This window comes from Siniperca chuatsi, linkage group LG19 (assembly GCF_020085105.1).
Source record: "Siniperca chuatsi isolate FFG_IHB_CAS linkage group LG19, ASM2008510v1, whole genome shotgun sequence".
Lineage (NCBI taxonomy): Eukaryota > Metazoa > Chordata > Actinopteri > Centrarchiformes > Sinipercidae > Siniperca > Siniperca chuatsi.
The window spans coordinates 13,161,534-13,186,861 of NC_058060.1; the positions used below are offsets into that span (position 1 = coordinate 13,161,534).

At 40.3% G+C, this 25,328-nt stretch overlaps 2 protein-coding genes across 10 annotated transcripts in view; both read right to left on the minus strand.

The window, feature by feature from the left end:
- The window catches only part of myripb (myosin VIIA and Rab interacting protein b), a 110,777-nt gene that overhangs the window by 39,319 nt on the left and 46,130 nt on the right, over window positions 1–25,328 (minus strand). The gene's annotated exons all lie outside the window — the stretch shown is intronic.
- On the minus strand, window positions 5,570–7,887 carry LOC122866907 (trichohyalin-like). Of its 2 annotated transcripts, XM_044177156.1 has the most exons (2): window positions 6,227–7,887; window positions 5,570–6,067 (listed from the first exon to the last, which is right to left on the minus strand). In XM_044177156.1, exons 1-2 carry the CDS (start codon window positions 6,604–6,606, stop codon window positions 5,749–5,751), a joined length of 699 nt encoding a protein of 232 aa, XP_044033091.1. In that variant the 5' UTR covers window positions 6,607–7,887; the 3' UTR covers window positions 5,570–5,748. The 2 variants fall into 2 exon arrangements, with proteins under 2 accessions (XP_044033091.1, XP_044033090.1); XM_044177155.1 differs by having other exon boundaries at window positions 5,570–7,885.

Below are 25,328 nucleotides of genomic sequence, written 5' to 3' on the forward strand. Positions count from 1 at the left end.
TTCATTTCAGTTATGAGGACTAGGAGAAAATCTAACTCCAAACAAGAATTAATGGCTTTTCATCCACATCTCTTGCCACTTCTGTGGTTGTATATTTGTACACTTCAACGTTCACTTTCTAGTGTGTGTTAACTAATTATACAGACTACACATTTATATACTATTCAAGTATTTACGTTTAAGGCATGTAGGTTGTCATATATTGTGAAAATGTCTGCACGTTTTAGGCAATGTTTGTTGTTTTAAAATATATTCAGTGTTGGCAGAACAGGCCAAAGGACAAGGTTGTGGGTCAACTGCTGAAAAGCCTGCAGTATGAGATTTTCAGGGCACAACCATACTAACCTGTCGGCATGATTTAAAACAGCGTCTGGTTTGCAGCAGGCAGAGATACAACTCTCACAGCAGTGGTTCTGTACACAACCTTTCCAGTAAGCAGCTGGAATGTTGATCACTTCTTACTTTCCCTCTACCTTCTCGTGTCTCATTTTATATATATATATATATTTATTTATTTTATTTATTTTTTTTGCCTCCTCCTACTTTTTTTCTTTTAAATGTGTGCATTTGTGTTCCTGCTAGACACACTGATGCACTCAGTATAAACACACACTTCAGCTGGAAATATCCTCTGCACAAAGCCAAATTTTGTGCGTTCAAATGCTGGCAAAATAGCCAGGCTGCAACCAAAACAAGCAAGAGATCAATTAATTTGAGACAAGGCTTTTTATGTTGAGAGAGGATGTGTGCCCTTACAAAGTATGACCATATGAGCAGAGTCTATAGAAAACACTGAGCGTCTGTTTCTATTTTATAGATAACCCAGCGGTTGCCAGGCTCTCCCATGCAGAGCAGAGGGTCATTAAACGAACAGACCCCTATGACTGTAGACACATTTTCATGCAGCGTGTGTTCCACAGCAGTTTAAATTTGCACAATTTTGACTGTGTTTCTGTTATACTGCAGCATTCATGATTCATGGCATGGCTCTGCTACAATCACTTCACTCACCTGTTTCTTTAAAAAGTCTAAATTTAGGCAATTTACTCTGCCATATATTCCTCTCTGCCAGCTCTTTCTTTCAAGACCTACAGCTGTCAACTTTACTTTCCCCCACTCTCTCTCTTCTCTGTTTCTCTCTTCCTCTTCATCACCCAGCTCTCCCTTCAGACCTTCACCATCCAGGGTGTTACAAATGAATGTGTCGGCAGCTGGGAGAGCCTCTGGCACAGTATGGAAGACCTGAAATGAGTTATATTGGGACAAAGTGCTCTCAGACAGAGCATGGATAGAGAGACCAAAATTAATTACAAACTGCTAACACGGTGTCTCATAGCAGTGGTCCGGATTTTTAGGACCCACATTATGCCACTTATACACTTCCAATACTGATTTATCTGTCAGTTAATGAAAAGTAAGATTAGACGTAACCCTTACATTTTTTTAGAAACAACCATGACAGCTATATAATCAAACTTCCTAATATTCTCTGTGTGGACAAGGCAGAAAGATGTTGAGAGGCTGAAATGTTACATAAAATTTTACTCTCACTCAGAGCCTTATGTAAATTATTCAATACCATATCCTGTTTTATCAGCGTAACATCTGACACCTGATACACTGGTCTCTGTGCATCCTGACACAGCAATAGATTGCACTTTCTCCACTGTAGATCAGAAGATGAATGTAATAACAGTAAAACTGTACCTGTATCATTGTATTGTATTACAATAGTCTATTATCATCTCACTTCAGAGCGGAACCCCACCTCACCTCAGTTCATTTTGTGAAGCAACTTTTCCTATCATATCCAAAAGTAACTCTTTGAGAGTTAGCTAACTAGAATCCAAGAATGCTACTCAGTACAAAGACTGAGCATCCTGTATAGTGCTTACTATTAGTTCATAATGACTCATCAATAATGCGTTTTAGACTTAGGGTACGGTGAGACTGCAGCTGAAAGTATTCTAATTCGATTTTTTCAAGGAATTTGGTCTCTTATTATTTGGACTTTGAACTTTGGAAATCTGATACATGTCTCATCTGTGTCCACATGCCTGCAGTCTGAATTACCAGATATCACAATTTGTGTTGTTTTTACTGTCACTGAATGACTGAATTCAAACAAAACTAGAGCATTCATACTGTAGTGTAATCCAGCATTTGAGACAATTAGGTGAGGGCATGGAGCACAATTTGGCTCCTGTAACAGCTGGCCAGATGTCACATCATTTGTTGTGGTTCAGCTGCACATGTGGGACATTTTGGGGATGGAGGTCTGTTCAAAATGATATCAGATATAGGTCACTCCACAGAGTCCAAAACATTGTCACAATGAAATGACAAAGCTGCACAGACAGGTTTTCACAGGCTGCAGTATATTTACATATATTTCTGTGTGGATGTATAGAGCATATGGGAAAGTGGGATAATCTGCTCTCAGCCTCCTGCTTCTGCATAGCCAGAGCACCACATGGAATTTTAAGGGGCGCATGCAGAGAGGCAGAGCTCTGCAGCAGCCCAGCAATGTGGGAAATCTAGTGACAGAATAGACTGCAGTTATGCTTTCCACCACTCAAGTCTTTCTCCATCTGGCCATTTTGTGTGGATAATGAAAACTGCAGCTCCTTGCAGCCTTTATCTGAGCAATTATGTGGAGCCAAAATCATGATATGATTAGAGGCTGAAAGAGGGACATGTCTGTAAACAAAATGAATTTATTAAATGTCTTGTGAGAGAACTACAAAGCCCATGATGGTAATTAAATCTCAATAAGGTGGCATCACTGGCTTTTTGTAGGTTTTTTTTTAGGTCACTGTTGGAGTGGTTTTATCCTCTTAATGTCATCAAACACCTCGGCCAGGAAATGAAAATCTACTGAAATAACAGGATTTTAGAGATTACACAATGAGTGCACGAGAAAGCTTTTAAAAAAAATACTATTTTTGTGGGGTTTTTTTCCTATTTGACAGCATACAGGGTGGTAGGGATACTTAAAAGTGGCCATGTTGTTATTGAGATTGTCCTGTAATCAGAGGATCGGTCATCTTAACTGCCAATGTATTAATCATCAACCATGCAAAAATGCTCTTTTACAAGTTACCGACCCCTAGTCTTTGTAGGCTCAGCTGGATAATAATGTCAGCTATAAAGGTACACTTTATAAAATGTAAAAGCAGTCAGTGAACAATGAGAGGAAGGCATTGGGTAAAGGTCATTAACCTGATTCAGACCCCAGTCCTTGAGAAAAGGACAAACAGGACAATGGGGGAAAAGCATACTGAAGCTGTCAGAGCCCAATGTACTGAAGTGTCAGTCTTACCAGCCTGTTAGGGAGCAGAGGGAAACAGCCTGACAACACCAAGCTACCTATACTACTGTCACCTATTAGAAACTGCAGAGAGGAGCAATGGAGGGGGGAAAGAGGGCAGAGGAAAACAGGGAAAGGGAAATACAGACAAAGGGGGAATGACTGACACAATGAGCATGTTAAGAAAAAGGTCATTGTTTTGATTGGCATTGTGGAGGCCAGGCATATCGAGGCATTTGTTCCACGGAATCTATATTTAGAAGTCCCTTTTCAAAGCCCCAATCTATGTAATCCATGTGAATCGATCTTCGATGGAAAAGTAGGGGAAGCAGGGAGACCATCTTTGGTTGCAGTTGCTCTTTTGAGATCTGTTTGAGTGTGTGTGTGTGTGTGTGTGTGTGTGTGTGTGTGTGTGTGTGTGTGTGTGTGTGTGTGTGTGTGTGTGTGTGATAAACCAGCAAGCTGTGAAAGAGTTTTTTTTTTCCACAGAAAAGGATCATAGTGTATGGGAAGTGTTTCACAGAAGGTTACAGAACAGCTCCAGACATCAAGGTCTGACACTTGCTGAAGGAGCCTGTCTAAAGCAATGACCTTTACTATGACCACAGGAAGGCCGATTTCATTGGAAATGTAAAAGTTCGATTCACTTCTTGTTTGCATGATGATAAACTATCTGTTGTGCTTGCTGCCTAAGCAGAAATGAAAAAAACTCTCCAGACTAGAACGGTTTCAGGTTGTGTTTATGCTGCAGATAGAGCACACATCCTTGGATTTAAAGACATCTCCCTTTAATGCACCTGTGTCATTTATAACATAAGCAGAGCTTTATCATTCTATACACCAGAGAGGCCGCATGCAGTTGAAGATAAATCAGATTAACACTAAGTATTTGTAATGTGCAGATTGTTGCCTGTCAAAGACTAAAACACTGTGGTGCTTTGTATCTGAAATCCAAACACAAATGGAGAATAAAGACTCACAGTCAGACACACATGGTTTTAACATCCATATCCACAAAGGACATTTCATGGATATTAATGAATTAATGAATGGCTTTGCCGAAAGGACACCTCTGTTTTTCTCTGATAAAGATTAAGAAATTTAAATAGACCCAACAAACCTTCTATTACAATTAAGTGTGTGTTTTGTCTGTGAGCATGTGTTTATGTCTGTAAGTATTTTCCTATTGAAGTGATATCCTGTGTTTCTGTGACCTTCCTCCACTTTCTTGAGTGCATTTCATTGGAGGAAAGGCAGCCAAAAAACAGGCCAATAAAGTTATCCGTTTCACTGCACTCCCACCAATTAGGAAACCAGTGAATGGCTCGCATCCCAAACAAGCCTCTGGCTGCCCTCATCCTGGGAGCAGTTCCCCTCAAGTTAGTCACACAACACCAACCAAGAAACAAAAATCGCCGCTGGAACAGCAGATTCTTCTCACAACTCCTGTCTTTGTCTCCCTTCTTGTTCTCAGTCTCACTGCACGTGTGCTGTCTGACTGAATGTTGCTCTCTCTCTCTCCTTTTTCCAACTTGGAATGCCCCCCTACAAATTAGTGTTTACAATGCAAATGTGTTGTGTTTACAAATACATACGCATAGAAAGCATATAATATTTTGTGTGTGAAGGAAAAACAAAAGCTGGAAATTAAGCACAAGTTTCTCTCGGCCTCATGCACATTATAAGTATAAATTTAAATCCAACAGAAAGGAAGTGAACCATAGGATTGTGCGACTGAAAGACTGCTCTTACGCTGGCAGCAACAAAAGTCCACACCTGTTGGAATAGTGCATTGATTGAGGCAACACTACATCAAGTTATCTTAATAAATCCATGCAAAAGACCAAGCAAACTCATATCAAATGAGCACCAGGACAAAAAAAGTCAGAAGAGAGAGAGAAGCATTGTGAAGAGATCACTGCAGATGGTTGAGCTCAACTTGATGAGCAGTGATAAGCAGTCGTGATGGCTTATTTAATTTTTTCTCTGTTGTGTTTTGTCTCTTTTCTTTGTTCTGTTGTCCCCTGTGTAATAAAATGGATAAATATAGTGCACTTTATAGTAAATAGGGTGTGACTTTAGAAACAGCTATAGATTTAAGTATAACTAAAGCAAAGACACACTAGTGTAGCTCTATGGCTCTAAAACATGTCAAACCCAGTACAAATCAAACACAACTTGACCTTAAACATTGATCATTCAGTGTTGTGTGTAATACCACTTAAGAACTACTACAAAATACAGCTACACAGGCAGAAATTTTATTCTGAAGTGTTTTTATTGACTTTTTAAAACCGATTGATTGAGCTTCGTGTCTTTAGAGTGTGGGAGGAAACCAAAGCACTTGGAGGAAACCCACACTGACACAGGGAGGAACATGAAGACGGCATACAGCTGTTGATGGTGGGAAGGTGCTGAACCGCTGAGGTGTAGAGGTCTTAGTTGGATGTGGACTCCTTCTCCCGCCTCTCGTTCTTCTTCCTCAAACCGAGAAAGTGGCGGACTCTTTTCCAGACTGAGCGCCTCTTTTTTTTCTCTGGGAGCTTCTCCTCAAATACTTCGGGCTCTGGAAGGAACTCCTCCTCCTGCTCTTTCAGCTCTTTGTTCAGCTGGGAAAATTCTCTCTGGAGGGCCTGACTGACCACCTCCTCAGTCTTGAGCTTGGTGGCAAGCTTGAGATTGGTTGATGTCAGATCCCCCAGTTTTGTTTCCAGGGTCTCCAACTCTTGACGGAGGGCATCCTGCTCATCCCTCAGCCTCTGGATCAGCTCCTGATCCACTCTCACCCTTTCAGCGTGAGACCCTTTCTCTGCCTCAAGTTCTTGCTGAAGGGCGCCTTTCTGTTGCTGCAACTGCTCAGTCAGCTCCAGGCTCACATTCCTCTCTTTCGGGAGCTCGTCCTGCTCATCCCTCAGCCTCTGGATCAGCTCCTGATCCACTCTCACCCTTTCAGCGTGAGACCTTTTCTCTGCCTCAAGTTCTTGCTGAAGGGCGCCTTTCTGTTGCTGCAACTGCTCAGTCAGCTCCAGGCTCACGCTCCTCTCTTTTTGGAGATTGTTGGTGAGCTGCTCTACCTGCTTCCATAGGAACTTGTTCTCTTTAGTCTCTGACTCCAGTCTGGTAGAGAGCTCGCCAACCTTCTCCTCCTTACAGGCTATGTGCTGCTCAGCACCCTGCAGGTGAGCCTTCAACATCTCGACCTGGGTGCCCAAAGCCTCGTTTTCTTTCTCACGGTCCTCCAGCTGCTTGGCCCAATTGTTGTAACCAAAGGCTGATAGAGTCAGCTTGAAGGTCATGGTCCAGTTATAGTTCGTCTCTGATCAACGTTTGTTGTCGCTATCAGTGGTCTGACTGCTCAAAGTTTTCTATCTCTCAAAGGGGTGTCACCTATTGAAATGTCTGAAATGAAATGATTCTGTCTGAACAGTTGCTGCTGCATATGAAGACCTGCTCAGAGTGGAATTGTTGCTTTGATGATCAGAGTTCCAGTTCTTTCTGCATGTTTACATTCAGTTTACATGGAGCTTCTCACTGGACTTCCTGTATAGTTTGTTTCAGTTTCATAGTTCATCACTTGACCCCCAAGAATCATTAATAACTCAATCTGTGATCCAAATGTAAACACAATCACAAACCATCAACAGTCAGAATGCAGGATTAAACATGTTATCAATCCCAAAATGACTGACAGGTCCAACACAGTGACATTGTCACACACAATCACAAAATGTACATAGACAATTAAAACTGTAGCCACTTTCCTATAGCCTGTATTAATAGGTACACTTGTATCAACTGTTAAACTTTACTATATGTAGAAGGGACTACAGTTTGTGAACTTCCTCAAAGATTCTCACCGTGAATAACAACAACAACACACAACAGCAGGCATGTTGGCAACAGGAGACAGCTACTCAGCAACTTGGCCTCACACAGCAACAAAGTTAGTGATAGTGTGAGTTGAAGGTAGCTGTAAACCCCATTCTACCAGGTCAGAGTGTAATGGCTGGCAAAAACAGGACTTTCCCATCCAGTTCTTACTTTTTCTCAGGGAGACGCAGGTAGTTCAGGTATACTGGCACAGTGACTTGGGCTCAGCAGTACCTCATGGCTTAGTCTTGTGATCCAATGAACAATGATAAAATTATGTTTAAAAAAAACCTTCCAGTAACACTAAGATGGACTATCTACCATTTACTAGACATTTGGGACAACAAATCCTAAAAAATAACAAAATGGAGCTGCAAGAAGACTTCATATTTCACATTCAGCAAAGATCCTACACCTAAAGTATTTAAAAGTTTGGTTATATATTACTTACTTATATATTAAAAATATCCTTGCTGTAATGCTGATTTCATAGGCACAACTGAATGATGCTTAATTTCCAGATCATGTGAACACACAAGAGGACCCAACAGTGCTGAGTGTGAACATTTAACATCATATAACAAATACGGATATCTAACTAATACTATGAAACCTCCTGTTCATTTCAACTTGACACCTAGAACAAAGTTGGAGATAATTCATGTAAAAAACATTCAACTATAGACAATATACAAAAACACAGAAATAACAGACCAACGTAAATACTGGGACACCCTATTTCTTAAAGAAGTATTTGCGATTAGCAGATATAAACCTTCCCTGAACAGTGGCATACCTGGTATTTACTATCTGTTGTGTCCTGATACGTCACCCTGCTCCTGACGATGGTTTTAAAGTAAAACTTGAAACTGCAACAATACCTCTGTCCTTTTTTGAAGTATCTCTACCCTTTCAATTGGCTGCTTTCACATGTTGGAAAGCCAGGGAGGGATCATGTTCTCATCGTTGCATTAGCATCTCTTACTGATTCGTCCCCTGACATGGAGTGTAAAGGCGTGGCCACACTTGCATCAGTCTTTAAGCTCATGTGACAGAGATTCAAGATGCAAGATCCAGCTGACTCACAGGTCGAAGCTCACCTTTACTCAACTTGTAAATTTGTATGGTTAGCCAAAAGAAACAGTGTTGTGTTGATGTATATTGGGTTTGAAAGTGAAGGGGTAATTATGCTTGTGGTGTGCCATCACCCTGTTTTGTAAATTGCACTAGACTACAAATTGCTGCATCACTCTCACAGAATGTTTACAGTTTTTGTTATCGCTTTGCTCAATATTTTTTTATTACCTTTTTCGGTGCTGAGTGTGGGGCAGTTTCATTGGACCGAAGGCAAATGTGACCGTACCTTGAGCTCTCATATGACACACAAGCTAGTACAGAGCAAACAACCCCTGGTCCCAACTCAGTCTGGCAGACAGGGCGTGGGAGACGGATGACGATGAATCATTGATGCTCGGCACACGGATCACAAACACACAAGCACACAAATACACACACACACACACACACACACACACCAGATGCATGCACATACACGCACTTACAGGCACACATACATTTACCTCCTCTCTCTTACTCATCCGTCCTTTCCCAATTACAGCGTGGTGTTTTTCTCTGTGCCATCACTGATCTTGTGGTGACAGAGACAGATGGAGGAATTGAGAAGGAAATCATTCACCAACAGAGGAGGAGAAATCTCTCTCTGCCTTTTACTTTGGTCTGAAATACCATTAATAGCCACTGTTGACCTTTGTTTTTCTGACTCGAACCTTGCTGCCTTTGGCATCCATCCCTCTTTGCACTTTGTCACTTTTTCGTCCCTTCATTCATGTCTCTCAGTCTTTATTTCCCATCAGAACCTGATATCTTGTATAAGTTGGAGAGAGTGATCAGAGTTTCTCAATACAGTAGAGTGTAACAGATTACCAAATACATTTTGATATTCAGAAGAGAAATGTGTCAAATTTTTTAGGTCAATAACAGTGTGTTTCTGAAATTCTTCTGTTGAATGGGTTCTATGAGTGTTAATATTATTGTTAAAATCTAAAAAACTAAATTTTCAAAGGGTTGGTTTTTATGTTTAAGGTAAATGATGGTGGTCAGACTGTAACAGTGTGGTCATGAACAGATGGCTACTGTATTACCAGGCTATTGATCATATGAGAGGACTGTATATTGCTTAAGGATGATGGTGTGAAGTAAGGGCAAAGATGACAAATTGCATGTGGAGATGGATGCCATATAGACGAAATACAGCGCCATTCATCAACCGATGGCCCCTGTGACAGTCAACTCTACCCCGCGTGACTTACTGATCACAATACCACCCTGGAAAGAATGTACCACAGTGTGAGTGGACAAATTCTGGCCTTGAAACTATTTCATTTTTTTATCTACGATACATTTTAGCTAGCCTTTTAATTACCCATGTAAGCCTCATTAGGATAAAATATCCCTCAACAGCATTAGAGGAGCCTAGGATGTAAAAACATCCCAGGGCAAAAAAGCTCAGCTGTAAACACTATTAAACATAGAAATGCTGGATAATAATGACAGCTTAGTATGGGGGTTACATGTTGAGGGGAATGTATGAGTTCAATGATTAAGCTCATTTGGATGACCAGTTTATAACACACTGCTGTTTCAGCTTCTGCATTGCTGCTGTTCTTATTCCAGCTGGGCTTTGATCATTCATAAGAACCTTTGCCCTCTCTCTCTCATGTCAGCGTGCACACACAGGCGTACATCGTACTCCAGGCCATGGCAGGGGACCACTGCATTATTCATACTAATGCCATCACACTGAGTAATGGAAGCCATGAAGCAGGGGTGGTGGAGGGTGGAAGACGGGGGTGTACACACACCTTCTCTCTCTCTCTGCCTCTCTGTAGAGATTGTTTTGATCATTATCATTGACCTCTGAGTGTGATCAGTGCCGACATCAAGGTGATACTCTCCATCTGAGGGCGAAGTCAATACTGAAAGAGATTGGGTAGGTCAATGTATGGACAGACATGCAGCTGCACTGCAGGCTGTTGGCGATGTCACTTACTGAAAACTCTTTTCAGACATGGAATACATAGCATTGCTGGCTTCATCAGTAAAGGCCTTTTGCCATTCAGACAAAGGAGATTTTTACATTAATATTAATTAAGGCTTTATTCAGACATAATAGAACCATTACAGAAAGAGCCACAATGCCTGTGCGATATTTGGCACCTGAGGCACGAGAGGAAGCAGTGAAAGTGATACACAAAAGGAAGAAGAGTGTTTTTATGTTATGCGTAACTGATGGGTTTTAAAACTTCTTTTGGTGTTGAAGCCTTAATTAATGACCATCGTCAGCACGAGGGACATTTGCCCCAGTTTCTCATTAAATGCCTAATTGATTTTTTCATCAGTTGCATCATTTATTATATAATTCTGCTGCCTATTATATAATGTTCACTAGTGCACAATGATAGAATAACAATAACAATAATGATAATAATAACTTTATTTGGATATAGCACCTTTCATGCAAAGATGCAACCCAAAGTGCTTCACAAAACAGGGAAGACGTTTAGTTGGGACTCCTATTTGCCCATATGCTCTATATTAAGCGTTAGCATTGACTGAAATTGAAACTTAAGGGAAACTGCTGGTCAGATGATTATTGTGGTTATACAAGGGTGTTCTTTTATTTATTTTTTACCTCTTTTGCCCCAAAGCACAAGGGGAATTTTTTATAGACTAATCTATCAGGAGAATAATCTCCTAAACAACATAAAATGGGCTCATTCGCAATGTTTCATGGTTCTATTTTTCTTTGTTCATTAAAGATAAGTGTGTACTGATGTAGCCTTTGTTAACATGATGACATTTAATTCCGACTTATGTTGCCAGGCTGAATGCTACTAGGTCTAACACAGTCAGATTGACAGACTTTTATATGAAAGTGATTCAGGTGCTTATTCCTTGTATGTTTACGCATACTTGGCCAATAAAGCCGATTCTGATTTGTGCAACTGTTTTATTATCTGTTTATTATTTTGATATTTTATGTGAAGCATTTTGTAATTTTGCTTGTTAATAAGTGTGATATGAATAGAGAAGTAATATTAATATGATTATATCAATAAAACATCTTAACAGGACATTTTTAATATGCACTTTATGATAGACAAACTAATATATGTGTGTTTCCTAGAGTATGTGTGTTTATACTCATATTGGAGATTAAAGGATCCCTGTGGAGTTGTTGACATCTAGCAGCACTATGGAGCTGCTTTTCTATGAGTGGGTCTCCGTTTTGTTTGTATCGTGAGGACGCATATGCAAGTGTGCAGACAAGTGACGCGGTACACATTCCTACCAATGGTTTTACACTATTCCACTGATCAACAGGTGGCGGTAACAGGGCAAGATATGCTGCATTGTATCAGCAAAGGCAGGGAAGAAGAAGACTGCACGCTGCTAAACATGGATGTAAACGATACTGGATGTAATATATTTAAATAATCAGATTTGCAAAGGTTTAATGAAGGAAATGCACTCTACATGTTTGTTAGACCTCAAGGGTACACATTTTGTGTTTTAGTGAGTAACACTGAATGTAAACTTAACTTTTGTTTGTTTACAAAAAAACTCCACAGGGCACCTTTAGACAAGTGACAAAATAGAATAATCAAACTACTGGCTGGAAAAAAAGTTTTCTGCTTGGTTCATGTTTATTTATGTAGCAAAGCGAGGGTTGTGCTGTGGCTGTAACTGCTGCACTCCTTACTGAAAGAAAACATCACATAAATGTATAAAATGTAAAAGGGCTGAATAGTTCACAGCTACTGCTGCCCAAACGCTGTCTCCTCCATTCCATTACACAATAAAACTACAGCCAATACAGGATGAGGGCGAAATGCTCTGTGTGTGTTGTGGCATGTGGAGGTGGCGAGGAAAGGGATTAGTGTGCATGACGAGCTTACCCAAATACGTGTTTAGCCTACACTCAGCCTCATTTCTTCCTTTCCTTTCTTGTTTGTCCCCTTGTGTCTTTGTCTGCCATTGTGTTTGTTTCATTCTGTCTTTGTACTCAGAATCCTGCGTCTGTTCATGTTTGAATATGCTTTTTGCAGCTGTTACTTTGTCCTACATGTTGTGTTACATCCGTGCGTGTTGGATAGAAGTTGTGCGTTTGTGTGCTTGTAGACAACCGAGGTATGTGTGTTTATCTGCCTGCAGGTATTTGAGGCAGTGACACCAGGTGGAAGCCATTACGTCAGTGCGTGTCCTCTGCAGGTAGGCAGGCAATCTGATATTTACCATCAGTGCATCAACAGCAGACTGAGGAGGAGGCAGGTTCAGAGGATATCAAAGTCACTCACTCACTCACTCTGGTTGGGAAAAGTGTTTGCTGAAACCAATTTGCCCAAGATGAGTACGCTTCAGAAAATGTTGAAGTAAACACAAACAGAGTGTGGAGATGTGCGTCCTGCGGCTGTTTGGTGGCGTAAAAAATGATCTCAGCAGAAGACGAGTGGAGAAGATTCAGCGCCTCAGAGAGAGGAGAGCACAGATACAGAATGAGAGAGCGACAGACAGCAAGAGTAAAAGAGCGAGAGTGAGAGGGACCGGAAGATATATCGAGAGACCTTCATTCAAAATGCATGAATCTACAACTCAGGCAGGCACTATAGAAGCTACCTGCAGGGCTTCCACCACTCACCTCTGCAGGTGAGAGCAAATACACATTGACACAAATGGCACTTACACTCACAAAGTGTGTTAGTTTGATATGTTATTTGTTCTGCTATGCATATACTAGTGTCCAGCTTATGTGGACTGTAGCAATTGCAAACAAAGACTGTCTTCTGTCCCAGGCTCAACCAAATGAATACTGCATTAACAAGGCCCAGCAGTACTCTATATTAAAGGTTGAAACAATTATTTCCATCATGAATGATGCTTCAGTTAGGATTAGCATTTGTTTTTTTTTATCATTTAGTTTATAAAATGGCACAAAAAAGAGACATACCCTTACAGTGGGTATTTCTCTTTCAAGTCAAATGTTATATCTTCAAATTTCTTTCAATTTCAATTCACAATGGTATGAAATGGAGAAAAGACAAGCAGCAATCCTTCCCTACACACAGAAGACACATGTGTGAAGAGAATAAGGCAAACGCACACGCACATGTCCATAATGACCTCACAAGCTCCTTTGAAAAAAATTATAACAAGACCAGATAGATTCACAGTTTATGTGTCTGTTTGTGTATGTGTGAACTTGTGTGCTCTTGTGAGCTCTCATGCAGGATGTACACGTAGTGTATCTCACTTTGTGTGTGTGTGTGTGTCAGCCCTGATATGAACGGCTGCTTTGATCCCGTTTGAATCAGACAGCATCACCCGAGTTCCTCTGCTGCTGCTCTGAACAAATAGCCCAAAAAGACACAGAGAGAGAAAGAGAGGGAGGGAGAGAGATCCCTATTGTTTTCCAGTTGTTTTGGTTTCTCTGGGCCACTCTACCTCTTGTGGTATTTCAACTGCTAACAGCTTAATAATACTGAACTGTTCATATTTGTTATGGTAAGGTATTCTGTTTTTAGTGCACACAATTTTTGTAAAATTGTTAAAGCAGAAATCTGTAACTTTCTGCATGTTATTGGCCTCTGCAGCAGAAACATACAGGAATTCAGTCTGCTATTTGTTATTGTAATACTGATACAGGGCTTATGCTTGACTTATGACTGTACATATCATGACAAGCCAATCGACAGTTCTCCATATGGAGAGTTTCCAATTATGGCAAATGTTCTGTATTCTTTCTGTATTTACTCCACCAAACAGATGGTTCTGTGAAGAATTTATGAATATACTGATTAATTCAAGTTAATTAATTAACTGAAAAAATAACCTCCTTAACTAAATTGTCACAACAAATCGCAGAAAACACAATTATTTATAAAATGTAGCAGGACTAATGCAAGAAAAATATGCAGGAAGTTTCCAGACCGAACTCTCAGCGCTGACCACAAGGGCAAGCAGACAAGCATACAGGGAGCCGGCCAGCACCAACCTGCTAGTCCCAGAAGCCCAGGAGGTACACATCAGATGATTTTAAACAAATGAGATCAAACAACACTCCTTGTTCAGGTGGGAAATCATGACTAAACAAGGTGAGCGGTGTGCAGTCAGCTCTGCAGCGAAGCACCGGCTAAGCCTCATTTAAAGTGCTGAAAAATGGGAGAGGAGGTGCAATGAGACAGACGCCCGGAGCGATGCACAGCCATTGATATGCAGCAGAGAGCGAGAGAGAATGCAATAAGGGTGTGTACATACACAACATCTGAAGTCCCTCAGAACTCCAGCAGTACAGGGAAAGTGGGATACTTACATTAGCATAGTCAGCTAATTGTTATTCATTTACACTGGCTTTATTTCCCAGAACATGAAGCCCACAAAGTTCATGAGTTTTATTATATTTTTCAGCATGCATGTGCATATGCTTAAAAGAAATCTGGTAAATACAAGCCAGCCTTCTGAGTTGTTTTCAAAGGAAATGAACACTATAATATATAGTGACATAATTTGAAAGAGTCAAACTAGTTCAAATAAAAAAATTAATAAATATAAAAACCTCCCACAAGCATTTCTATGGTAATTCTTATAAGGGTCAGTGTGTGCCGGGAACAATCAGACTTTTAGTGGTTAGTTATCAATTGCTTAATTGATTAAACTGTTAAACGTATTGAAAAACTATTGCTAAGCAAGTTTAAAATGCATATTGTTAATACATTAATTTAATTATCCTGCATAATTCTGCATTATTCTGCATTAAATACATTTTTAGTTGTTTCATTAAATACATTTTCAACAGCCGTTTAAATTGGTGTATGTGTGTGTATTTCCATTTATTCCATCCATTATGAATTTGTCTTCACCTTCTTCACATTCACTCAAAGTGTTTGTGTGGTCCATATTTCTATTTAAAGACGCCTCCTCTTTAATTGATTCTAATTTATATTTAAAAAGTCTATAATTAATCTGGTAGCACACTCCAGCCTCCAGAAACACTGACCTGGTAGTTGACATGAATGAATGTGCGTGCCTCAGGCCCCATCATCACTCTCGACATGCTGGTGCGTTATGAGTAATGGCCAATAAAATATGCTCCAATATGATCCATGACTTCATCACAATGTGCCACGATTACGAATATTTGTAGTTCTACAGTTCTGAGAAAAAAATCCACGTCATGACACACATTCAGATTAGCCACATCTGGCAAACTCTGTGAACTGATGGCATCCTATTACCAATCAGCTGGATCACTCTCCTCTCTGTGTTCTGGTCGACTGTAAAACATCATACAGGAATTTAGTGGAATCAACTAATCCTTTATCATTAACTTAATGTAAATATATACATTTTATTAATTTCAAATTAAGTCAAAATTTCTAATTTTGAGACCACCTCAGAACATTTGAGTTGAACTGATGAGTTGAATGAATGTCCAGCTGAGAGTTCACTTCACTCATCAAATTAAGTTTGATCAGCATATTAGCAGACTTCACAGCAGGCACTGTTTGAAGAAAATAGACATGATGGAAGCTTGCTGTGTCTTTAGTACATATTAAGATTAGTCATGGTTGTTTCTTCTAATAATAATCAAAACAAAGCTGACCATGATAAAGGTGAGTCTCCATTTGAGTCAATTTCTATGCAATGAGTAAAGAGTAAAAATGTTGACTAACTGTTGTTGATTGAAGTTAATATCTTAAATTGAATGAACTCAAGTTCAGTGAACTTATGTAAGTTAGTTTTACGCAAGAATTAGTCATGAGCCGACTAATCAAGCTTACTTCAGTTAACTCATATTTTTAAAAGGCAGCAGGGAAACTTAATTTTAAGTTTAATCTCCAAATTGTTCAAAATTCAGTAGCCAGACTACTGACCAAAACAAAGTGTTTATCACACATCACACCAATCTTGGCTTTATTGCACTGGCTTCCAGTCTCCTTTAGAATCCATTTTAAAGTAGGCTACCGTACTATTAAGTACAATCAATCATTATTAACAACTAATGTACTGTCTTTTATGATGAAGCTGGACGTTTTTATAAAACAATTTTTAGTTTACTCTTAAAGCCATCATTATTATTATTATTATTATTATTATCATTATTATTATTAACAGTATAAAATGGAAATACTAGGATATTGGAAAAAATATTTCTACTCTTTTACTAATATTTCTCTTCCATTAAAAGGGAGCTCTTGGGTTGACAGGCGAGGAATGTGTAATGAGTATGAAAATCCTGCGGTGCCAATATCTTATTTCTTTATGCTACAGAGAGTTCACAGTGGCAGGAGATCAGACAGCGTGATCTGCCTGAGGGAGGGATGAAGGCGCGAGAGAGTGAGAAAATAAGTGAGGGGTGAAGTTAGAGGAGGGGAAGAAAGATTACTATTCATCCAGCATCTTAGAGAGATTTCTATCATTTCAGGCCAAATTCATACAGAGAAAAGATAGAGAAAGAAAAAGAGGAGGACAAAAAGCAATAGTGATCTTAAAGTTCAGTGAAAGACATCAAACTTAATTCTTAATCGGAAAGCAGATACTTCATCTGCCAATCATGCAGCTCACATCCTCTCCTGTCAGCCTACTAGGATATGAGACACGACTGGCTGCGCTGTGGGACGCCTCGCATGCTGGAGATGCTTTTGATAGATCACATCTGCAGAACCAGCCGCTGTAGTCCAGAGCCAATAGTGTGAGGAGGGGAGGATTCAGAGCGAATAGAGATTCAATACAGACATTCAAATTTCTAATTCCTTTGTAGATGGATTAAACGTCATGACCTTGGATGCCATGTTTAAAACATAATTGAATTCTTTACCAAAAGTGTTCTTTACCAGCAGCAATGCATCAGCGTTGTGTCAAACAGTAACTGCCAATAAATCCCTAAAGTCTGTTTTAACCTTCTTGAAGAATATATTTCGCTTGATTTACCGCATTAAAAGTACAACTGAAATTTGAATTCTTCTCACTTTTTGTGCAAAGAAATCTAAACTATATTGATTCTGTAGCTATTGTGCCTGTTTTTCAAAAGAGGACAAAAAACATTTTTGGACATATTTGAGGAAAACAGTGTCTAAGTTTCAGGCCTCAGGGTGGGCAATTCCTACAGCAGGAGCTGACTGACATATGGCCGGCGTTGCTTGGAGAGGCGCTGTTAACTTCTGTGGTGTGCTAACTGACTGGAGCACGTCATAGCCCTGTATAACCCCACAAATGTTGATTTAAGATGTACGTCCCTTTACAACATTCAACATTTTGAAGAACCCATAGTGTATGAAACTAAAAGACGTGTTCTGTATTGAACTTATACGGGACGCGCTTTGTTCCATAGTTTTGAGAATAAATTCAGTGCAAGTCTATGGGAGAGAAATATTACAGGTTAGACTATTAAGACAAGGCACTTTGTATGAGATAGAAGGAAACCCTCCTGCCCATCTGTCATGTCATGTTCCACTACCCAAACAGAGAACGCGTTTCTCATTGGTCGAAGCGTGAGTGACAGCGACGTCTTCTCACAATAAAGTATGAGGGCATCTTTATATCTTTAGATAAGTATGCTACGGACACCACCACCCCCCCCGCCCGTATTTCCATTTCAGGAAATTGGCCTAGGTCTAGCTAGTGTTAGCTGTATGTCTTTCGTTGGTCCACTTGAGGTGATGACAAATTACCAGACTGTCAAAACTACAGCAACAAATAGTTCTGTAACCTTAGCACTTAGTGCTCAAATCACAGAGCAACGGCTAACGTCAGCCCCCCAGCTGGTTAGCTGATGGTTAATATGTTATTATGAACTATTTTTAGATTCCGTCCACACAGATATTACACCAATCAAATTACAAGTATAGACAATGTCACTTAGAACCAACAATTCATGCCCCTTAGAGGACACTAAAGTAGGGGGCGCCATCATGGCAGAAAAAAAAAACTAAACTAAACTTAAATTTCTTTTTTCCCCCCAATTTTGAGCAAATAAGTACAGGTCAAAACAAACACCAAGGATATATAGCCTATACTGATTTCTTAGCAAAAATTGATTAAAGTTAGACATTATGATGATTCAAATAAATAAAAGGAGACTTGTCAGTTACAGAGACAAACTGAATCAAATATGTTCCTGTAACATTCTAAACTCTCTGGTACTCACAACACCCCCCATCTAGAAAGGAATTAGGCTCAAAGCAAGATGAGATGTAGACCCTTGAATGCAACACAACTATAAAAGCAGCATTACTGGGTGTTAGGCCACTACAAGCTGTAGAGTGGAAGTGTTTTTGGGTGTTACCTGCATCTTGCTCCACTCTGTGGCATACAGTTTGTCTCTAATCCCACTAACCCACAATAAAAACAACAAGGATCAACAAGCTTCTGATTCACTAACCAACTTACTGCATAAACCGATTTAGGAATAATGAGATTTCCAGTCACCTGCTGTGTGAGCCACAAATGACCTTGTTCACGTGGAGCGCTCTGGCCGTCTGCTTCCTCAATCACGAAATGATGGGAATTACCAACAAACCTGCAGGTATACACGTCTCAGGAACTGCAGACTGTGCTGCTTCACTGTAACTGGGTTCACAACAGGACCTGGAGTGGTTCTCAGATCAGAGGTGCAACTCATTCAGTCTCACCCACACACGCAGGAGACCTGGGAGCTGGCCAGACCTGGGAGCTGGAGGCTGACCAGTGAAGTCAGAGAGACATTAATGAATATATGCAAAATAACACACACAACAGTATTCACACGACTGACAGAAATTAACACACCCACAAGAGGGAACATTCAAGGTTCTTTATGTGTGTGTGTGTGTGTGTGTGTGTGTGTGTGTGTGTGTGTGTGTGTGTGTGTGTGTGTGTGTGTGTGTGTGTGTGTCTGTCTATCTCTGTGCATGTGTGTGTACTCACATGGATAGCAGTGATTTATTACCTGCTATCGAACCTCAACCCCTACAGAGAAAAATGCTTTCATGGGACACATGGAGTCACAATATGGGGAGCAGTTACAATGCAGGAATCCACACACAGATACACAGCACAGTATATACACACAGATAGGTACTGCGCACACCGAGATTGCTTCAAGGCTGAAAACTCAGCAGTAATTAGTTTTAAAAGGAAATGCACAAATTGCATGAGTAAAATTCAAGCACGGTTTCTGATTTAGGCTATGTATCAATTAATGAGACCAATATACTTAAAAAGATCTTAGTCAAAGCTAAGTCGGGAGCACCATGAGAATGTTTGAACCTAAATCACCTGTCGGCTGTGGGCGTGCAACTTGCAATATTCTCCGCGTGTGTGTGTGCGTGCCTGCTATCATGCCCAACTGTGTATAAAGTGCAAATCATCGTCAAGAGTTACGATCGACCAGTGGCTCCTGTGTCAGCTGGGCTGGACACGAGACAAGGCCGCGGAGATGGAAGGAGAAAGGGTGATTAGTGGCTCTCCTTCCTGTGCCTGCAGCTCATAAAGATGAGGGGTTTGCAAGTTGGTTCAGCTGCACTCTACGTTCTTCAAACTGTTTCAATTGATGAAAAGCTTCCTGCAAGTACGGGAATGTTCAGACACCCGATTTAGTCAATTTGTGTGCTGATTGGAATTAAATAGTTCTTTATAAATCCTGAGCACATTTACATGTAGGTAGCTGTGAATGCAGCCTGAAATATGGCTACACACATCAACTTTGTTGCCTTGTGCTATTTAAAAGTTCCCTACTGCAAATTGATAGTGCTACAGTGTGACGAATGACTTCCATTCTTCTTCTACTGAGGCTTGCGGTTTTGCTTTTTTATTAAAAACACATAACAATAAGTCCTGCAATCCATTATCCATCCAGCTGCTAAAAAAACAGACAAAAACACAGAGCAGTCAAGCAGCAAGACACAAACAGACACAGACATGTAAATGCCATATTAAACCCGAGATGTTAGTGGCGGTGTACACACATTTCATCTGCAGCTTGGTGCTGTAGGGCAGACCCTCCCTGTCTAAGACTAGTCTTGCTCACTGATAAAAATACCCCTGCAAGGAGGACAGAAAAAGATCACACTGAGACTCTCTGCCTCTCCTAGCCGCAGGTGCTTGTCTGGCAGCAACAAGAGAGAGTTCATGGAGTTTATAGCACTGGTGTCTTTATAGGCACACATTGGTTGCCATTGTTGTGGGATCATTTTGAGATGTTAAAATAAGTACACAAAATATACATAAATGCACACTTTTGTATGGGGGTATTAATATGGAGACAGGTGAATTGAACAGAAGCAGACAGAAAGGTGAAGGGTCATAATAACTCTGCAGTCCAAGGAAAAAGTCACTAGGTTAATTTCCGGCTCTCAATACTTTGTATTAACAAGCCAGTGTGGTTGTACATAACTCAACCTGTTAAAGTATGCCAAAAAGGATTATGGATTTGTAAGTTTGTTTGAGAAAATCAATGAAAAGAGTTATAGGGTCTACTTTTCTTAAAAGCTCAAAGGATTTCAATCTAAAATTTTGTGGACAACAACAAAACAGCAGCATGTAGCAACAAGTAGATTCATTCAAGCAACAAAACATCTACAATATTAATCAGTTAAATGAAGAAGTTGATGAAAAAGGGGAAGAAATAGCCTCAAGATGACAAATGTCAGTTATTATTATATTAAATTAATGGAAAACTACAAAATTGCCTGGATATGTTCTACTGAGAAAAGACAGACATTCCATAACTGCTGATGCACACTTTGTTAAATTGAAAAGATGATTTTTTTATGCCATGAAAAAGGCAGGATTTACATGATCAGACCAGAGCTGGTACATCTCTGTGGCCTGATGCTGATCAGCACCTGGATTATCAACATACTGCTTTGTGATTGACAGTTTTTCTGATGAACATGTTGATATGGTAAAAACCATCCATTCACTTCTCCTTACAGCTGAAAACATACAGCAACACCTCCTGTATCCACGGTCTCTGAGAAAGTGACAGGAGCTGCTATTGTAACATTAAATGGATGTGACATGCATGCAATATCTGTAAATGTGAGTGTGTGCATTTCTGTGGTTGCATGTTAAATAAACTATTACAGTACTAAACTGCTACTGTGACTATAGAGTGTTTATACGTGCTTGTTAGCTCGTGTCCTGAGGCCCCCAAGACAATCAGCTTCTTGGCCTTTAGAAGAAGGCAGCCCCATCACAAGGAACCAGCTTGTGTGTGTGTGTATGTGTGTGTGCAGAATGAATGAATAGCTGTGGATGTGGGGAGGGGCCCATAGAAAATGCCTGTGTACAGGGTCCAGAATTTTGTGCTATGCCTGTGAGTGTTTGTGTTTGTGTAGCTGTCTGTTAGCTGCGTGGTTACATCACCATGACAGCGCCCGTGCTCGCTCAGACTCACATTGTTAAATAAAACAGACTGCTAATGTCGCACTATAACTGCAGCAGTGTGTGTGCATGTATGTTTCTGTAGATAGAGAGGTGTGTGCGTCTCTGTGTTTGTGTTTGCATGTGTGTTCACAGACTGTTTGCAGTGCACACCCCTATCCAGAGTATAATGGCGTACTTCCATGAATGGAGAATTAAGTCACCCTGATTAAAATATTTTAAAAGGAATTTAATGCCAAAAAAGGTAATTCAATTGAATTAAAATGAGTGTGTGGGCTCATGTGTGCACTTGGGTATACAATGCGCATGTGCTTGTGTGTAAGCCTCTCCTGTTTGTGTGTGTGTTTGTGCATATGTACAGTATAGTATAGGTCTGCAGCAGATGCTATAATCTCCTCGCGTTCATGCTTTAGGATGAGATTATGAAAGTCATAAAGTGGTAAGAGCAGTTTGTCACTTTAGTGTATTGCTATTTCTGTGTGTGCACACGCACACACACACACACACACACACACACGCACACTGTATATATAGGTACATCATTCTATGGCCTGACAACTGTATAGAGAGGCACAGAGCGGCCCATTTCTGCAGATTAAGCACAGAGTGGTGCTGTAGCTCAAATGTAAATCTGGCAAATGGAGACTTCATCAGGTAGAGAGAGGGGGGGCGTGACAGAGAGTAGCAGTGTTAGAATATAAAAGAGGACAGGACCAAAAATAAAAAAGTAGAAAGGAAAGGAAAAGAAAGGGAGAAGCAGGGAAATAAAACGGCAAGAGGAACAATTCAATGGGAGAGTCAAAACAAAAGGAGTATATAATGGCATTTCCCCTCGAATAATTGGGACAAGTACTTTCCTCTGCTGTCAGTCCCTCTCAATCTTTTTCATCTTCCTGCCCTCCCCCTCTTCCGTTCGCTCTTGACCTTCTTCTTCCCTTTAAAATTCTCCCCACTGCTTTGGGTGTGGAGCCAAAACAAGAATAAAATTACTTTTCAGTTTCCACTAAAAATGTTTTGACTTCTCTTATCGAACCATCGTTGTGTGTTAGGTATGTGTGTGTGAATGTGTGTGCTGCTTGTGGACCATGGGCTGAGGATGCTGTTAATTCTACCAGACTGCAAATGGTCATGCTTGTCCCACTCACTCAGGAGGGAAAGCTGTGTTTGGTGCAGGTATGTGAGCATGTGTGTGTGTTTTACAAGACTAGGAAGGTGTTATGACAAAGCTGCTGATTCACTAAGTCTTTTCTTTTTTATATACCATCTGTCATCAACAAACATCTCATATCAGCTGACAAAAACTGAAGCATTCAACCAATCAATGATTATGTCCATCTAAACTACAGCTTCTCATAAATGTAATTAACCAACATATAATCAATGTATGTGCTCACATGTCTGTTTGCTTGTTGTGTCTGCCTGGATGTACATGCATATATTCTTATGTGCATCCATGTGTGAGTGGGTGACCATAGCCTTTGAGTGTGTCCATGTGTGCGATGATTACAAATCTGCTTTCCCTAGACAGATCGCATTTGCGAGCAGCGTGGCCACGCCACTGTGAATGTTGATGGACAGCCGGTGCATGTGAGTGAGACCATTTGGCATTTCCCTTTGCGATTTGATTTAGCATTTAGATTCAGAATTCCCTGAGAAATGGTTAAAAAAAGAGCCAAAAACCCACTGACATTCAGGAGAAGATACTGATGAGCTGATTTATTGTGAATGAATAAAATACTTTATTTTTACTTGTGATTTTTGGCTTTACTTAGACTGATGCTGTATTTCATTTTATGTGTTCTCTCTTAAAAATATTGGAAATAATGAAAGAAAAAATGACTTAATTAGCCTTGTATTTACTGCACAATGACTCCCCTTTAAATAGATCCTCTTCTTTTAGAAAGCATCCTTTCTCACTACAGTTATTTCCCAACAGTTACAGTCTATTTAGCATCAAATCGATGCCTTTTCTTTGCAATCATCCACTCCTACAGTAGACTAATAGCTATTTCCAAACTAATGTTTAGGGCTCCTAGCCTCAAGCTCAACACTTGTGCAAGCTGTAAATCACTGTTCCAAATGACACGACTCCACCCGGAGAGAGTAATTCATGCTAAAACCAGATTTAAACCCTTTTAATGTGCTAATGAAAAGTGCTGTATTTATATGTAGCTGGTAGACGGCAATGTTGTGACATCAGGCCCATCTGTGACTCAGTCTAAACCCCTAATGAGAACATTACTGAGCCCCAGGCAGAGACACACGCTGAAAAAGATACAGGGAAAAGAAGGAGAATGTGTGGGAAAAGATGATCAATGCAAACCTTGCCACCTCTTTTGACTGCCATCATCCCTTTCCCTCCTCCCCCTCTTCGCTGTCTCTCCTGCTCCCACTCCTCCACCCTCCTGTCTCATACACCAGGACTCGGGGCAGCGGGTCTAACTCAATACACCATCCAGCAAAAATCAATGAAAGACAAAAAAGAGACGGAGCTGCGGGATTAAGGGGAAGAAATAAGGGCAAGCGGAGGGGCAACACATTTTTGGACAGCTTTGTCATGCTCTGCAGTCCTGTCCAACTCCACCTTAACACACACAAACAGGCAGAAAATCCACCACCGACACACCCGCATCTGTCTTTTCAATGTCTTCCTTGTGACATTACACCAAGGACCTGTGGAGTATCATATTATATTTGTTTAGGAAGACATTAGTATCAAAAGCAGAAGCTCAGGTGGGAAAATGATAATCTGGCTAAAAGCAATGGCAATGCCACATATAAACCCTTAAGAAGACACATTACCGTCATATGTACATATCACGCATTTTCGTTTATCTAATATCCCAAGCTCACAAATGATTTTGCTATGAATTCATCACAGAGACTGACTCACCCACTTCAGCGTTATAGTATTTCCAACCCCCCACCCCTGCCCAGAGCTTAATATTCATCCAATGGTGAGCCGGGGCACTAGAACAACTCCCAAGGCTTTGGACAGGCAGATATGCCTGTATATACAGCGTTACCAGACACATGCACACACACAGTTTTGTAACAAATTCAAATAAAACCAAGCTGTAGCGTGTTCCCCTGCCTCTTCTGCTCCACAGATTTTTTGTTCTATAAATCATAAATGTACGTTCTCTTCCTCTTTTCTTGAAAACCCTGATTTCTAGTTTGTAAGCAGGGATGTGATTTGGGGACTCAAAACAAGCAGAAGGAAATAAAAAACATCAAGAAAACAAAGATTTCCCCAAAGAAATTGGACTTGTTTCAAATATTTGAAAAAAAACTGATACATGAATGATTATTCATCTTCTCTGCCCTTCTGTGTCTATATCTTTCTCTGTCTATGCCGTGTTCCAGCAGTGTATATATTTTCTTTTCACCCCAAGACACACATTACTTAGACTATACACACATTTCCCTCAATTTCCTTCCCTCTTCTATCCCCCTTTCCATTACTGTCTGCCTTAATGGCCCCATCTTCTCCCTCCTATGCTGTACAACTACCAGGAATATTAAGAAGGCAGGAAAACTAAAGCTGAAAGCAATTATTTCCCACTAGAAATAATATAAGAGTCCAAAACATAAATCAAACAAAATCCTAAAAACACCCGTCCTTGCAGCGCTGACTCCGTCAAAGTCCTGCGTTCCCTCTCATTCATTCACTTTTCCCCCTCACGTCTCCTTCAGTGCCCATATT